The sequence below is a fragment of the Trematosphaeria pertusa genome, assembly GCF_010094035.1.
Source record: "Trematosphaeria pertusa strain CBS 122368 unplaced genomic scaffold BU26scaffold_5, whole genome shotgun sequence".
In the NCBI taxonomy this organism is placed as follows: domain Eukaryota; kingdom Fungi; phylum Ascomycota; class Dothideomycetes; order Pleosporales; family Trematosphaeriaceae; genus Trematosphaeria; species Trematosphaeria pertusa.
The window spans coordinates 1897517-1910461 of NW_022987216.1; the positions used below are offsets into that span (position 1 = coordinate 1897517).

Below are 12945 nucleotides of genomic sequence, written 5' to 3' on the forward strand. Positions count from 1 at the left end.
CGTTGGTATGACTTGCTTGTGAAACTCCTCAGGCATTTGATAACGCCAAGGCAACCGCTGCACATCAATATATTGACTTGGCAAGCACCCACGGAGTCAACAGGGGCCAAAATGGTAGTTGTGCCGAACGCTGTAGGTTCTCCAAGGCTTTGATTGGGTATCCTCCATCACTGGTGGTTGTGACTGCAGGCTTTAAGCCGAAAATTCAAGGCTGTCAAGGATATTGCGCCGTACATGGGAGGATCTCGGGATAAAAATGACAAAGTTGAAGTCCGGAAGTTACACCGAGCGCGAAGATGCGTACGACACAGTCACCTTTCTGGGATCCCATGTGCGGACTCAGAGTCTGATAATGCAGCTGCGCGACGACTGCCTGCATACATGATTCACTCCAATATATACCCATGAGCTACTGCAGGCATAGAAGTTATGGGTAAACACCCGGTTCGCGAGCATTCAGGCCACCGACACATGCATCCTTCGGGATGTCTTGCTATTTCCACGAGGATAGGGCCGTCTAGAGCCGACGTGCTGTCTTGGCTTGAGTATAGAAGGCACCCAACTCTTCACCAAATCAATCTTCACCCATCGTCCCGTCTTCCACAACAATACAATTCCAAAAGTAAGCGAAAGCTCGTTTAAGATCTCGACTCGTGACTGATTGCTCGACAGTCATCAGCCTATACACCATCGCACGCAATGGCTGGCAACACTCTGATCGCTCAACTCGCATCTGAATCCGCTGCGGACAAGCGCGAACAGCCGTGGAAGGCCTTCATCGAAGAGCCGAAGGCCGAGGCTCAGCAGAATCGCGTTGAATTCGTTAAGGTTGGGGGCATCATCAACGTCATGACCAATCTCTTGTATGTTTGCCCAGTGGTATTCCGATACTGGATAGAACGCTGATCAACGTGCTTCCTTTAGTCCCTAGAAGTCTGAAATCGGTGATCGGTGCCTTGTGTCGGAGTTGAAAGCTCTCGGACGTTCCTTTCGATATGGAATCCCGTTTGAAGATGGCATGGTACTCGGTGGTGCAGTACTTATTACCTTAGGCACTCGCTTGAATTCAATCCACAAGTTCTTCCATAACGTACAAGTGTGCATCCAATTTATTGGCTCTGTGAATACTAAGAGATCGTAGGAGGACGCGTGCTCATTCTTCCCTCAGTTTCACTGTCTTGCCAATTTCGACGAGGCCTTCTTTCGGAAGGTACATTGTCCAGAAAACTACATCATCGAACTGTGCCTCCATTTGCTTCCACTTTTCGTCTGGGCTCTCTGTTTTCGGAACTAGAGGATTCTTCTTCGCCACCTCGAAGCCGAACTTTTCGTATAGCGGCTTCCCCACCGGCGTCGAATTGAGCCAAAACTCTACGCCGAGAGTTTCTGCGGTGTCGATACCCCACTGAAGCAACATTGATCCGATACCTTTGCGACGGTGGTTGGGATGGGTGAAGAGTATGTTGAGAACTGTCTTTGGTCAGTCCCTTCTATTGCCGCATAACAAGATCGAAGACCTCACTTACAGACTTGAGGCCTAGTAGCCATTTCCATGCGAGGGACATCCATCTGTTCTATTGCCTGGCTCGCGTAGTCTCTAGTGCTGTCGTTGGGGTACCAGTACGCTACCTCCTCTTCCGCATGGGCGAACGGGTTCTCATTGTAGACTTTGTACAATGCCCCGCCAACAATTTTCCCTGTGTCTGTGTCTACGACCTTCAACCATTTTTCGTGAGGGTCGTGGCGAGCCCATTCGAGGAAACGTGAGGTAGACTCCTTCACTGATGCCTCTCGGCCGCTCTCGTAGATAGGACAAAAGAGTCGGTAGAATGGCTGAAAGGGGTCTTCATGTGCCGCCCATTGGCATTCAATGAGCTCTGCAAAGTCGGCGTCGAGATTGACGTCAGATAGGTGGAGTACCATGATTGGTAGCTGAGCGGCTAGGGTTCGGGACTGTGTGGACGTGAAAATTGTTCGGTGATGTTTCTCGCCGGAACGCAAATTGGCAAAAAGTTTGGTCGCGAACAGAGCTCAGAGGGCGTTGGAATGAGGGGGGTGTGGGATTGGGTGGTCTTCTGCGCTGTCGGTGCAACGTGAAGCTGCAATTATGCGGCGCGGTACCCGACACTGTGTACCGCTAACGGCCCAGAACATTCCGATCGGCAAAAGAGGAAGCTGCGGAAGCAATCGCCCCGCTGCTTATATTCCGGCAAGGACTTGATAGAGTAGCACGTAGTACCGCAGCATCCTGAATCCACCTCTGTTGGGGCCTCAGGCGCGTGGTTTCTTTGGCCTCAATGTCTTGCGACTTGTAACACGCCTTGGATCGTATCTGTGTCCCTAAAATTCTGGTAGAGAATAACGTCTCTTGTCACACAATTCGACATCTTGAGTAAAGATTAAGATGAACGAATATTTTGATCAACAACTCATCATCTCTAAAATACAATCAAGCTCTTTTGTAGCCAATAGAAGATACAGCTTATTTTTAGAATGATAGGTAGCTACTCTTCGGTTAGACGTCGGCGTTATTCTGAGCCCAGCATCCTGAAGTCCGACCCGAAAGTTTGGTCGGCTTACAAGCATCATACACAGCCGTTATCAGACATGAAGGAGTGCTCGGTCCGTGTTCCATTAGGCAGCCGATGTAAGGCTGGTTGTACGGTCGGACTCAAAACTCTCAACCCTTGTTGGGCCTAAAGGGCGACTGGACGTATCCAATTTGGGGACCCACCAGAGTGGAAACCCGGTTGCTCATCCCTGTCTCGGTAGTAATGACTCGAGTCTGCTCGGGAATACGCCCTGACACATCTACTGGAACACGAGATTCAGCGAGCCGTTCTGCACTCTTTAGCGCCACAATCTCCACCTTTGGTTTACCCCCACTGAATACTAGCTCCACACTAAACTCAACTTCTTCTCATCTCGGCAATTCAGGCACGATGGCTCAGATTATCGTGTCTGATTCCAACTTGACGCCTGTTGTCCAAATCGTCACTTGGATGTCTTTGGTCATTAGTGCGTTGGCTTTTTTCACGCACGCTGGTATAACAATCTACACGTCCAGAGCTGTCAATCTAGAAACAGTGCTTGTCTTCTGCTCCCTTGTATTATCCCCCGGCATCGTGGATTGGGACTGTAGCTCATTGAAACCTTTAGGTTTTTGGCACTGCACAGTCTATCGCTGTATCGGTGCAGACATCGAATGGCTTTGGAAAGCCCTCAAATCTCCTCAGTGAGGATCAGTTACACGCGATGTTGAAAGCAAGTACTGAAGAGAATGTTCTCTGAATTCTGCGTAATAACATACTCTAGAGTCAATATGCCGCTACTATACTCTTCTTTTTTGCGGTCGCCTTTTCGAAATTCGCAATCGTTGCTTTTATTCACGGCTTGACCCCCAAGAAGCTCGACAGGAACTTGAACTATGGTCTGGGAGGATTTGCACTAGTATGGCTGATTGTCGGCGTGTTTGTCTCAGCATTCCAGTGTAAACCGCCGGATACTTGGGATTTGTCTTCAGGTCTATGTATCGATCGGGTAGGTTAATATTATCCCTTCGCTCGATCATGGCTACTCGCTAATTCTGGAATAGGTGGCATGGTGGGATGCGGCAACCATCACGAACATGATCTCGGAAGTTGCTATCGTGGCATTAGAAGTAGGAATCATGATTCCTTTACATGTGGCATGGCCACGGAAGACTTTTATAATCAGTCTTTTTGCCTGTCGTTTACTGTAAGATGTCTCCCTTAGACGCACACTCAAGCTAATCAGTTACAGGGTGGTTTGTGTTTCGGCCATTCAGCTTTATTATTTTCACAAGGACAGCAGCACGAGTCCTCTCCGAACCGATTTTGCGCTTGGGTACTGGCGGTCGACCGTTTGCAACCAGATCGTTCAAGGCCTCGCCATCGTTACAACCTCTCTTCCTTACGCCAAGTTGTTTATGGAGTGTTTCGAATCCGGGCTGATTCGTGTCGACGAGTTGCGCCGAAAGGGGGAGCATTCCACTGAAGGAAGTGGGAAGGGGAGTGGGAAGGGTTACAAGCTCCTCGATATTTCACGAAATGGGCAGCAAGACGGTATCAGCACCACGAAGACCTTCGGTGTAGAGAGGGCGCAGTCTTGATGCGCATGCATCTTGCACAAGACCTCAGCAAGCAGCCCCACGCGTTCCTCATGCCCGTCCCATAATTACATGGTCAATTCGCAATCATTGATCAGACTGGTATCTAAAGTTCAGACTGCGTGAAAGTTGAAGTGACGGGGACGCCGCCAACACGGCGCCCTGACCTAAGTTCGAGTCATGCTATGTCGCCTTAGCGATCATTGAAAGTAGACTGTGAACGCGGCAGATAAGCGCACCCAGAGAACAGGTTCGGAAACGCCTCAGGGAGGTGTGTTAATTTGTGCGGTTAAACACATAGAGGGCCGTGCGAACCCGACAGACTGGGTCCCTGCAGTTCCCACGCCTCCCGTATGCGGGTGAGCAATATCATGCACCGGACATGCAGGCCAATATCGATTGAGCCTTTGCCACGCGTGGTTATCTCCTGAGACGTCCCAATTGATCGTCGGCATGATAACGTGGGAGCTTGGTGCGCTTTTTGTTTCGTCACATACGTCTCACGCACACTTTCACGCCAGAATTGAGGGTATCTTTCCACACCTCCTTATACGTGTCTCGTTATTCAAGTCACCGTCTCCAAGATGGAGATTCAATCCAAGACTTCCGACGTCGAGTTGCGGCGAATGCATTCCGGATCTAAAGCTGCAGAGAGTGACGACGCCGCCTTAGGGAGGCTGGGAAAGAAGTCTGTATTGAAGGTGGGTTTATTGTTGTAATCCTTTGTCCGGATGCTAACGAATGGCTATGCAGAGACGATTTGCCTTTCTTTCGATCCTTGGATTTAGCTGCACAGTTCTGGTTACATGGGAGGCAACATTAATGTCAGTTCCCTGCAGTGCTCAATGAGGAATCGCCAGCTAAACTAGTAGCAGTTTGTTCCTAGTCGGGTTACAAAAGTAAGTGTGAAAGTATTTCTGTGACTGGAGCAGGCATAACGGTTTCAAAGTGGCGGCCCCGCCGGCGTCATCTACGGATACCTTCTCGTGTGGGCAGGAACTGTATCAACCTTCATCGTGCTCTCTGAGCTGGTATCTATGTACGCCCAGCTATGCCCTCTCAAGTTGACAATAATCTAACCATGGCATCGCAGGGCACCTACTTCGGGTGGCCAGTACCATTGGGTATCCATGCTCGCACCACGAAGCCTGCAAAAGGCATTAAGCTATGTCGCCGGTATTTCTTTCATCGAATCTTTACGACAAAAATCTAATAAACATCAGGGTGGCTCACCTTGTGCGGTTGGCAAGCCTCCGTCGGCTCAGGCGCATATCTGACCGGAACACTGGTGCAGGGGCTCCTCATCCTCACTCAACCAACCTACCTTCCCAAAAACTGGCACGGCACGTTGTTATACTGGGCGATCATGGTATTTGGAGTCATTATAAATGTCTCAGCTGGGTGGCTTCTACCTAAGTTTGAAGGTCTACTTCTTGTCCTTCATATCGTCGGGTTCTTTGGGGTCATGATACCGCTGTTGACACTTGGCCCAAGGGGAGAGACCAAAGAGGTATTCACAACATTCATGAATCTCGGAGAATGGAAGACGCAGGGATTGTCCTTCTGCATTGGACTTATGGGAAGCGTTTTTGCATTTGTTGGTAAGCATTTGCACAATCCGACAAGTTTTTAGGGACGTACTGACGCTTGCGAAAAGGTGGAGATGGGGCCATCCATGTGTGTAAGCTCTTGTCTCGTGTGGGATCCTCACTAACCTTTTGCAGATGAGCGAGGAGATCCAGAATGCGGCCGTGGTAGTACCTCGGTCTCTCATGACTGGAATCATGATCAATGGGTCATTAGGCTTCGCTATGATTCTCACTCTCCTCTTCAGGGCTGGAGACATAGAGCAGGCCCTTCAGGAGAACCCAGCATATCCTTTTATGGCTATCTTCAAACACGCAGTCAACTCAACCGCCGGGGCGGCCATAATGGCGTCGTTAATTATGGTATTAGCTACCAGCGCCACAGTTGGGCTGCTCGCATCCTCTTCCCGAGTTTTCTGGGCATTCTCGCGAGACAAGGGACTTCCGGGATGGCGTTTCTTGAGTCAGGTAAGTCGCCACAATATCTTGAAGGGGGAACCTGGACTATTTAGCTCACAACTGGAAAGATCAGCGCGAGAACATCAATTCCGGTCTATTCCGTCGCGGCAACAACACTTATAGCGTGCGTATTGGCCTTGGTCAACATCGGCTCCTCTACGGCGTTCAACGGCATCATCTCCGTTTCCATCGCAGGTCTCTTCTCATCCTACCTATTGGTCTCAGTCCTTTTATTATATCGACGCTGTACGGGGGGTATAGTGCCCGCTGGGAAAGTCAGCATTGGTGGAAACAGATCCTCGGCTGTCACTGGAGAAAGCGCTCCTCCAATTCTTTGGGGGCCCTGGAGGATACCCGGAGCCCTCGGTATTGCCAACAACATCTTTGCCTGCGTTTACCTTACGTTCATCCTATTCTTTAGCTTCTGGCCCAGCTTCTCCCACGTCAGCCCACAGAACATGAACTGGTCGATCCTCGTGACAGGCTTTGTAGCTGTCTTCAGTACTCTGTACTACCTTCTTTGGGCAAAAAAGACTTACAAAGGTCCGGTCGTTGAGGTCGAGCCAAGGTATGTGGACGATGGCTTTGCATGAAGCATGCCCCTTGGAGTGAGATTTTGGGGCGTTGGTAATAGGCTTAAGAAATGCGACGCGGCTGTTGTTATTTGAGCTCCACCATTCTATTCATTGCTCATCCGCCCGGAGGATGCCACAAGCGACAAGCCTTTGAGCGGGAAGTGTTCGGTTTAGGCGGAATTCGGACCTTTCCATCAGCTTTGTTTTATTTCATTCGAAAATCTCAGGATTGACGGATCTCACAAGATTTTCAATATCTTCACATTTTAGATGTCGTGAAAGCAAGTATTACAAAACCCGGTATTTGTTCCTTTGAGTATGGAGTGTTTATCAGTGTCCTCGTCCTGCTCAAGCCTGGAAAGCGTCTTTTCGGCCTGCATCATGCGCCCTTCGAGCTCCCCCCGAATCTCGTCGGGTTGGTGTTCGAGAGCAATCAGCGCACTGGTGTAGGGCATGACAGAAATTCTTGCCTCGGCCTTTCTGAAATACATGGTTGCGTCTCTGAAGTAAGAGTCTAGGATATACAGATATACAACAGCCATGCATGCTTCTCATGGTAGTCGACCATGTTGGAGTGAGTGACCGTATCTCTGTTTGCTGGGTCCACGTTGAGCTCGAGCCAGGCTCTCAGGGTGCGTTCACGCCAGATGAATTTCTCGTGGAACGCATGACTACCTTCTTGGGGGCATGGGTGCGCATTGCGATATGGTACTTTGCGATGGTGGCAAGAGGCATCTCGAAAATGATGTGGGGTTGTGAGGTTGTGATGCAATTCAAGTCGCGCTGGATCCGGTCTTTAGCGTCTTGGCGCACTCCATGCGCGGATTCAGTCAATGCACCCCCTCGACAGCTATTATCACAAGAATTTTCAGCGGAGAGGTCCGCAAGGCTCAATAATTAACTGTAACTACAAAAATCTACTCGGCGTTGTAATAATCCGGCCTCTGCGCGACTACCTAGGTAAGCACACGTGATCGGCAACGCGGGTGCCGGTCCGGGGTGCATTCCTTGAATCTGGGACGGCAAGGCTGGGCAGCTGCGCGTTTCCGTCATGCGGCTTTTAGCGCCAGATCCTCCCCCGCTTGTAAGCCCCTGAATCATCACTCTATCGCTCCTCTGCAGATCTTTCTGCCCAGGCGCAGAAAAGTTTCAAAATGATATTCTTTTCTACGCGCGCGGGAGCCTTTATTCTTAGCCAGGCACGCAAACGCCGGTAGGGAGGGCCTGGGTGAAGCGAGGGAAGCTAGGGAAGGGAGACGCGTTAGAGGCGCCGGCTGCCTGTGACGATCGTTTGGCTGTGAGTGTTCGCTTATGACGCAAATGGCGCGAGCGAACGGCACGCTTTCTGGATGCCAAGTTCCTCATCGCGCTGGCATGGGCCCGCTGAAACACTTGACCTCAACCCTCCCTGCGTACCTCTCTCCCTTCTCCCCCCTCCGCAGCACCTTCACGACCCTCCTCTCGCTTCTGTCCCGCCTGTATCCCATTGCAACCGCCTTCGAGGCCGCTGCTCCTGCCGTGCGCTCATGGCCGCCACGCCCTGATACGCGAGCGTGCTACGAATCTACCGTCACCGAATTGACAACCCCGCGACACTGTCCCTCAGTTCCACGGCATCTCGGCTGCACGCAGCATGTCTAGTACGAATTCTGCGCGGCCGACGTCCACGGACTCCACTGCTCCCAATGCTGGAGCAGCGCAGAACAGCGAGAACCAGAGCATCAAGACCTTCGCGGCTTCAATCTCGACTGCCGCGGTCGTCTTCGGCGTGCAGATTCTGCTGTTCCTGATTCTCAGTGGCAATTGGAAAGTCTGGCGCTCTAAGAAGGGCACAGGAGACAGCGCGGCAGAACGGCAGAGCCTCTTCCGCAAGATATAGTAAGTAGCGGGCTAGCCGGCCCAGGAGCTCTTGAGCCCATGTTCTGACGCATCCAGTTACTACAAAACTGCCTTCGTGCCCCAGCGGAAACGAATCGCCGCGCCCACGACCGCCATCGAATCGTTCAAGAATGTCTTCACCATCAGCGACCGAGAACTCATCCGCGTCGCCGGCGTGGATGGCTACCTCTTCCTACAATACCTCCAACTCCTCCTTCGAATCTTCATCCCGATGGCCATAATCATTTTGCCTATACTTCTACCTCTGAACCGCATTGGGGATGTCCCCAACGTGTCGGGGTTGGATTCGTTTGCCTGGCCGAACGTTGGCGTGCAGTCCAAGGTGCGTCGTCTATGGGCCCACCTGGTTCTCGCCGTCTGCGTGGTCATTTGGGTGTGCTTCAACTTCTATCGGGCTCTGAGGAAGTTCGTACGCCTAAGGCAGACCATCCTCACCATGCCTGAGCACCGCATTCGCGCCTCCGCAACAACGATTTTGGTGCAGAGCATTCCGCGAAAATGGCTTACCACCGCCGCACTGGATGCGCTATACGATGTCTTTCCGGGCGGCATCAGGGAGATTTGGATTAACCGAGACTACGATGAGTTGATGGAGAAGGTCAATAAGCGAACCAAGATCGCTCGCGCGCTAGAAGCTGCTGAGACCAATCTTGTCATCGCATGCACAAAGAAACACAAGGAGATGGAGGAGAAGAAAGCAAAAGACGAGGGCAGAAAGAAGTCGAAGAAGGAGAAGAAGGCCGATGAAGCAAGGGAAAACGAAGCTATCGCACACGAGATCCATGATGAGGGCGTTAGCGCGAACAACCCACACCAAATCGAGCAGACTCTTCAGGAGGTGTTGGTCGAGAATTCGTCTTCGTCTTCGTCTTCTTCCTCGTCATCGTCTCGCTCGTCATCCCCTGAGCGCAAGCGCAGAATCCCCACGATCCCTGTCGTTGGCCAGGGAATACAGGTCGTGGGCGAGGGCATTCGGGATGTCGGTAGACTCGGCGGTAAGATGGTCGGCGGATTCAAGGGCGCCTTTGGTGGAAAGCACAAGCAGAGCCAAAGTCAGCAGCACGCACAGCTCGACGGGATCCCTGATCGACCATTGTCTTCGCCCGCCACTGCCGACTTCGAGCAGAGGGGAACGAGCAGCGACACATTTACACCGCTCCGCGATCCTAGCAAGGACAAGTACGACGCTGAGGGTACCACTTCAGAGCCGAATTCGCCCGCTTCCATGGAGAAAAGACCGCCCGGTACGGCTCAATCCACTCTTGGTCCTTTGAAAGCTTTCCGAGCAGTGCGAGACTCGCCGCTCAATCCAGTTCGCCGAATGAGCGACTTCGCAAGTCCACAGCCATTTCGTGCCGAGGGCGAAGAGTTCCCGATCGAGGCCAAGGTTCCCGAAGAGATCAAGTACGATTACGCAGGAGTCTACGACGAAAGCTTCGTGGAAGACAGTCCGGACGCCTTCTGGAGAAAGTACGTCAAGCCCAAGCACCGTGAGACGATGCGAATTCCCCTGTTCAACAAATCATGGTGGCCTTCGCTTCCGCTCATTGGGAAGAAGGTGGACACCATTTATTACTGCCGCAAGGAACTGGCTCGCCTCAACCACGAGATCGCATTAGACCAGTCCGAACCGGAAAGGTTTCCGCTGATGAACTCGGCTTTCATTCAGTTCAATCATCAGGTTGCTGCGCATATGGCGTGCCAGTCCCTCAGCCACCACATTCCCCGCCAGATGGCTCCGCGCACAGTCGAGGTCAACCCCAACGAGGTTCTCTGGGACAACCTTACCATGGCATGGTGGATGCGCTATGTGAGAATGTTCCTGGTCATTCTGCTTATTGTGGGGCTTATTATCACCTGGGGTATTCCGGTTTCCTTCACGGGAGCGCTCTCGCAGATCAAGACGCTGACGGATGACCTACATTGGCTGGCCTGGCTCAACAAACTTCCCCAATGGGCCATTTCTTTCATCCAGGGTGTGCTGCCTCCCGCCTTTCTCGCCATTCTATTCGCTCTATTACCAATTCTCTTACGGTTCCTCGCCGAGTTGACCGGTACCACCACTACCGGTGAGAGGGAACTTCTAGTGCAGAACTTCTACTTCGCTTTTGTGTTCATCCAGCTTTTCCTGGTCGTATCCATCTCCACGGGTATCACCGGAACACTTGAGACCCTGCTGAATAACCCGGTCAGCGTTCCTCAAACACTTGCGCAGAATCTACCGAAAGCCGCCAACTATTTCTTCTCGTACATGATTCTACAAGCGCTGAGTATCAGCTCGGGAACTCTACTACAAATTGCAGCCATTCTGATGATACTCATCAGCCGCTTTCTGGATACAACCCCACGCGAGAAGGTCTCGAGGGTGCTTAAGAGGCCTGGCATCAATTGGGGAAACATGATCCCTGTTTACACCAACTTTGGTGCTATCGGTAAGCAAGGGAGCGCAGTTCATTAGCCAGCAGCTAACATGTTTTCAGGGCTCATCTACTCAGTCGTGGCTCCGTTGATCATGATAATGATGTTGATCACATTCAGTCTCTTCTGGTTCACCTACCGGTACCAGATGATCTACGTCTCGTACGCCAGGGCCGAAACGAACGGATTGATATTCCCCAAGGCAATCAATCAGCTCTTTACTGGGCTTTATTTCCTCGAGCTCTGCCTGATCGGCCTGTTCTTCCTCCAGAGGACACCTTCCGGAGGCTTGTCGTGCTTCCCGCACGCTATAATCATGATCGTCTCATTCGGTTTGACCGTACTATTCCAGTTCCTCCTCAACAGGGCCTTTGGACCTTTGTTTAAGTATCTGCCAATTACTTTTGAGGATGAAGCGGTCGAGCGAGACCAGGAGTTTCAGCGCGCACAGGCCTCGCGCTGGCAACCGAAAGAAGACGAGGAACATCGCTCTCTCAACAGCGAAGCGGAAGCTCGCGAACGAGCTGAGCAGCTTGAGTCCCAGCAATTGGAAGAGGAAGATCGTCGGAGGTCACAAGCATACCACTCCGGGTCCTATGAATTGAAGCAGCTTGAGAGCATAAAAACAGGCACTCACTCGCAGCATGCTACGGAGAGTCCAGAGCGTCACCGGAGGCCCAACTGGGCGGACCGATCCCGGGACCGATCTCGATCCCACTCCTACCAACACAAAAACAAGCATGAGCACAAGAAAAAGCCAGTCAATCCCCTCGCCGCGGTAACTCAGGTCCTCCAAAAGGGCATCGACAGTGCCGAACGACCCATACGCGATCTCGAGGCACAGGCGCTACCGTCTGCCAATCTCTTCGACGATATCGACGACCAGCTAGAAGATATCGAGCCCGAGGCCCGCCAGAAGCTTGTTAAGCGCAGTTTCCAGCACCCTGCCACGAGGGCTATTCAACCGGCCATCTGGATTCCGCACGATGAGCTAGGCATCGCTAAGGACGAGATCCAGCGCACCGCTGCGTTTAGCCAGAAGATCTGGATCACGAGTGTAAACGCTCGGTTGGATGCTAGTGGCAATGTGCTGTATAGAGGGCTACCGCCGGATCGGGACCCGTTTGAGAATATTGAGGTTTAAGCGTTGGGTGGGTGCATCAGTGGTGGTGTACAGTTATGGAATGGCGTCGCGGGCTTGTCTCTGTTCCTTTATCCATTACTCTCTCTTCGAGCGTTTTATTTTTATTTGCATAGCGTGGGCATGGATGGTTTGCATGGTACATACACATGTTGGTCGCTTTCTTCCGCTCGAGAATGATGGATTGTGGATGATACCCTAGTCTCTTTGTGCTGGGGGCGACGGATTTGAGGTGTCTGTATAGCTTCGGTATCAATATCGTTGGTAAACTATCATTCTCTGGTCTATGGTGCCTTGGACCTTGGCGTTTTCTCAGAACTACTTTGAATGCCGTTGTCTCTATTAGAGGACTTGGTTCGCTCCGGGGCCACTTGTTTACATTACGTGACTTCTTGTATGCATATTGCCCGCACCGTTGGTCCCTCAATCAATTAATGATTCAACAGCGATAATTCTGTGCCTCTTTATGCAACAGTTATATACGAGTTGAGAGTGGATGAGGTATTGGTTTTGGAGATATAGTCATCCGAGCCTCTTGAGACGGAAGGACGATAGCTTAGTCATCAAGGCCCCCTCGCACCCAGTTCCGCGTCTTTTCCGTTTCGACAAGCAGCGAAACACCATCCGTCAACTAAGGCAAGCGATTACCATGGCTCCATTAAGCCTCTGGCCGCCAAAGCGATCGTAAACGACGACTCGGGTAATAGATCGCCAGCGGAAAGAGCGATTGCTCAGCGC

General features: G+C 51.6%; 4 protein-coding genes across 4 annotated transcripts; 3 read left to right on the plus strand and 1 right to left on the minus strand.

The window, feature by feature from the left end:
* Positions 1-842: 842 nt before the first annotated feature.
* BU26DRAFT_481820 (uncharacterized protein) lies at positions 843-2133 on the minus strand. The gene is made up of 3 exons (XM_033825748.1): positions 1527-2133; positions 925-1470; positions 843-863 (listed from the first exon to the last, which is right to left on the minus strand). The coding sequence occupies exons 1-2, from the start codon at positions 1921-1923 to the stop codon at positions 1154-1156; spliced, it is 714 nt and encodes a 237-aa protein (XP_033686242.1). The 5' UTR covers positions 1924-2133; the 3' UTR covers positions 843-863; positions 925-1153.
* Positions 2134-2887: 754 nt separating this feature from the next.
* On the plus strand, positions 2888-4206 carry BU26DRAFT_454453 (uncharacterized protein). Its single transcript, XM_033824860.1, has 5 exons — positions 2888-3107; positions 3160-3282; positions 3316-3540; positions 3596-3738; positions 3784-4206. The coding sequence occupies exons 1-5, from the start codon at positions 2943-2945 to the stop codon at positions 4130-4132; spliced, it is 1005 nt and encodes a 334-aa protein (XP_033686243.1). The 5' UTR covers positions 2888-2942; the 3' UTR covers positions 4133-4206.
* Positions 4207-4601: 395 nt separating this feature from the next.
* BU26DRAFT_481825 (amino acid transporter) lies at positions 4602-7051 on the plus strand. The gene is made up of 9 exons (XM_033825749.1): positions 4602-4830; positions 4883-4953; positions 5005-5019; positions 5070-5168; positions 5223-5305; positions 5353-5730; positions 5787-5806; positions 5854-6183; positions 6243-7051. Exons 1-9 carry the CDS (start codon positions 4714-4716, stop codon positions 6765-6767), a joined length of 1638 nt encoding a protein of 545 aa, XP_033686244.1. The 5' UTR covers positions 4602-4713; the 3' UTR covers positions 6768-7051.
* Positions 7052-7904: 853 nt separating this feature from the next.
* On the plus strand, positions 7905-12594 carry BU26DRAFT_454457 (DUF221-domain-containing protein). The gene is made up of 3 exons (XM_033824861.1): positions 7905-8627; positions 8685-11080; positions 11129-12594. Exons 1-3 carry the CDS (start codon positions 8383-8385, stop codon positions 12208-12210), a joined length of 3723 nt encoding a protein of 1240 aa, XP_033686245.1. The 5' UTR covers positions 7905-8382; the 3' UTR covers positions 12211-12594.
* Positions 12595-12945: the final 351 nt, after the last annotated feature.

Coding starts and splice junctions, on each gene's coding strand:
- BU26DRAFT_481820 (XM_033825748.1), bottom strand. CDS start 1,923: ATGGTACTCCACCTATCTGACGTCAATCTCGACGCCGACTTTGCAGAG. Junction 1,471..1,526: donor GGCTACTAGGCCTCAAGTCT/GTAAGTGAGGTC, acceptor GACCAAAGACAG/TTCTCAACATACTCTTCACC.
- BU26DRAFT_454457 (XM_033824861.1), top strand. CDS start 8,383: ATGTCTAGTACGAATTCTGCGCGGCCGACGTCCACGGACTCCACTGCT. Junction 8,628..8,684: donor AGCCTCTTCCGCAAGATATA/GTAAGTAGCGGG, acceptor TGACGCATCCAG/TTACTACAAAACTGCCTTCG. Junction 11,081..11,128: donor CACCAACTTTGGTGCTATCG/GTAAGCAAGGGA, acceptor ACATGTTTTCAG/GGCTCATCTACTCAGTCGTG.
- BU26DRAFT_454453 (XM_033824860.1), top strand. CDS start 2,943: ATGGCTCAGATTATCGTGTCTGATTCCAACTTGACGCCTGTTGTCCAA. Junction 3,283..3,315: donor AAGCAAGTACTGAAGAGAAT/GTTCTCTGAATT, acceptor AACATACTCTAG/AGTCAATATGCCGCTACTAT. Junction 3,739..3,783: donor CTTTTTGCCTGTCGTTTACT/GTAAGATGTCTC, acceptor AATCAGTTACAG/GGTGGTTTGTGTTTCGGCCA.
- BU26DRAFT_481825 (XM_033825749.1), top strand. CDS start 4,714: ATGGAGATTCAATCCAAGACTTCCGACGTCGAGTTGCGGCGAATGCAT. Junction 5,169..5,222: donor CTCTCTGAGCTGGTATCTAT/GTACGCCCAGCT, acceptor ATGGCATCGCAG/GGCACCTACTTCGGGTGGCC. Junction 5,807..5,853: donor GTGGAGATGGGGCCATCCAT/GTGTGTAAGCTC, acceptor AACCTTTTGCAG/ATGAGCGAGGAGATCCAGAA.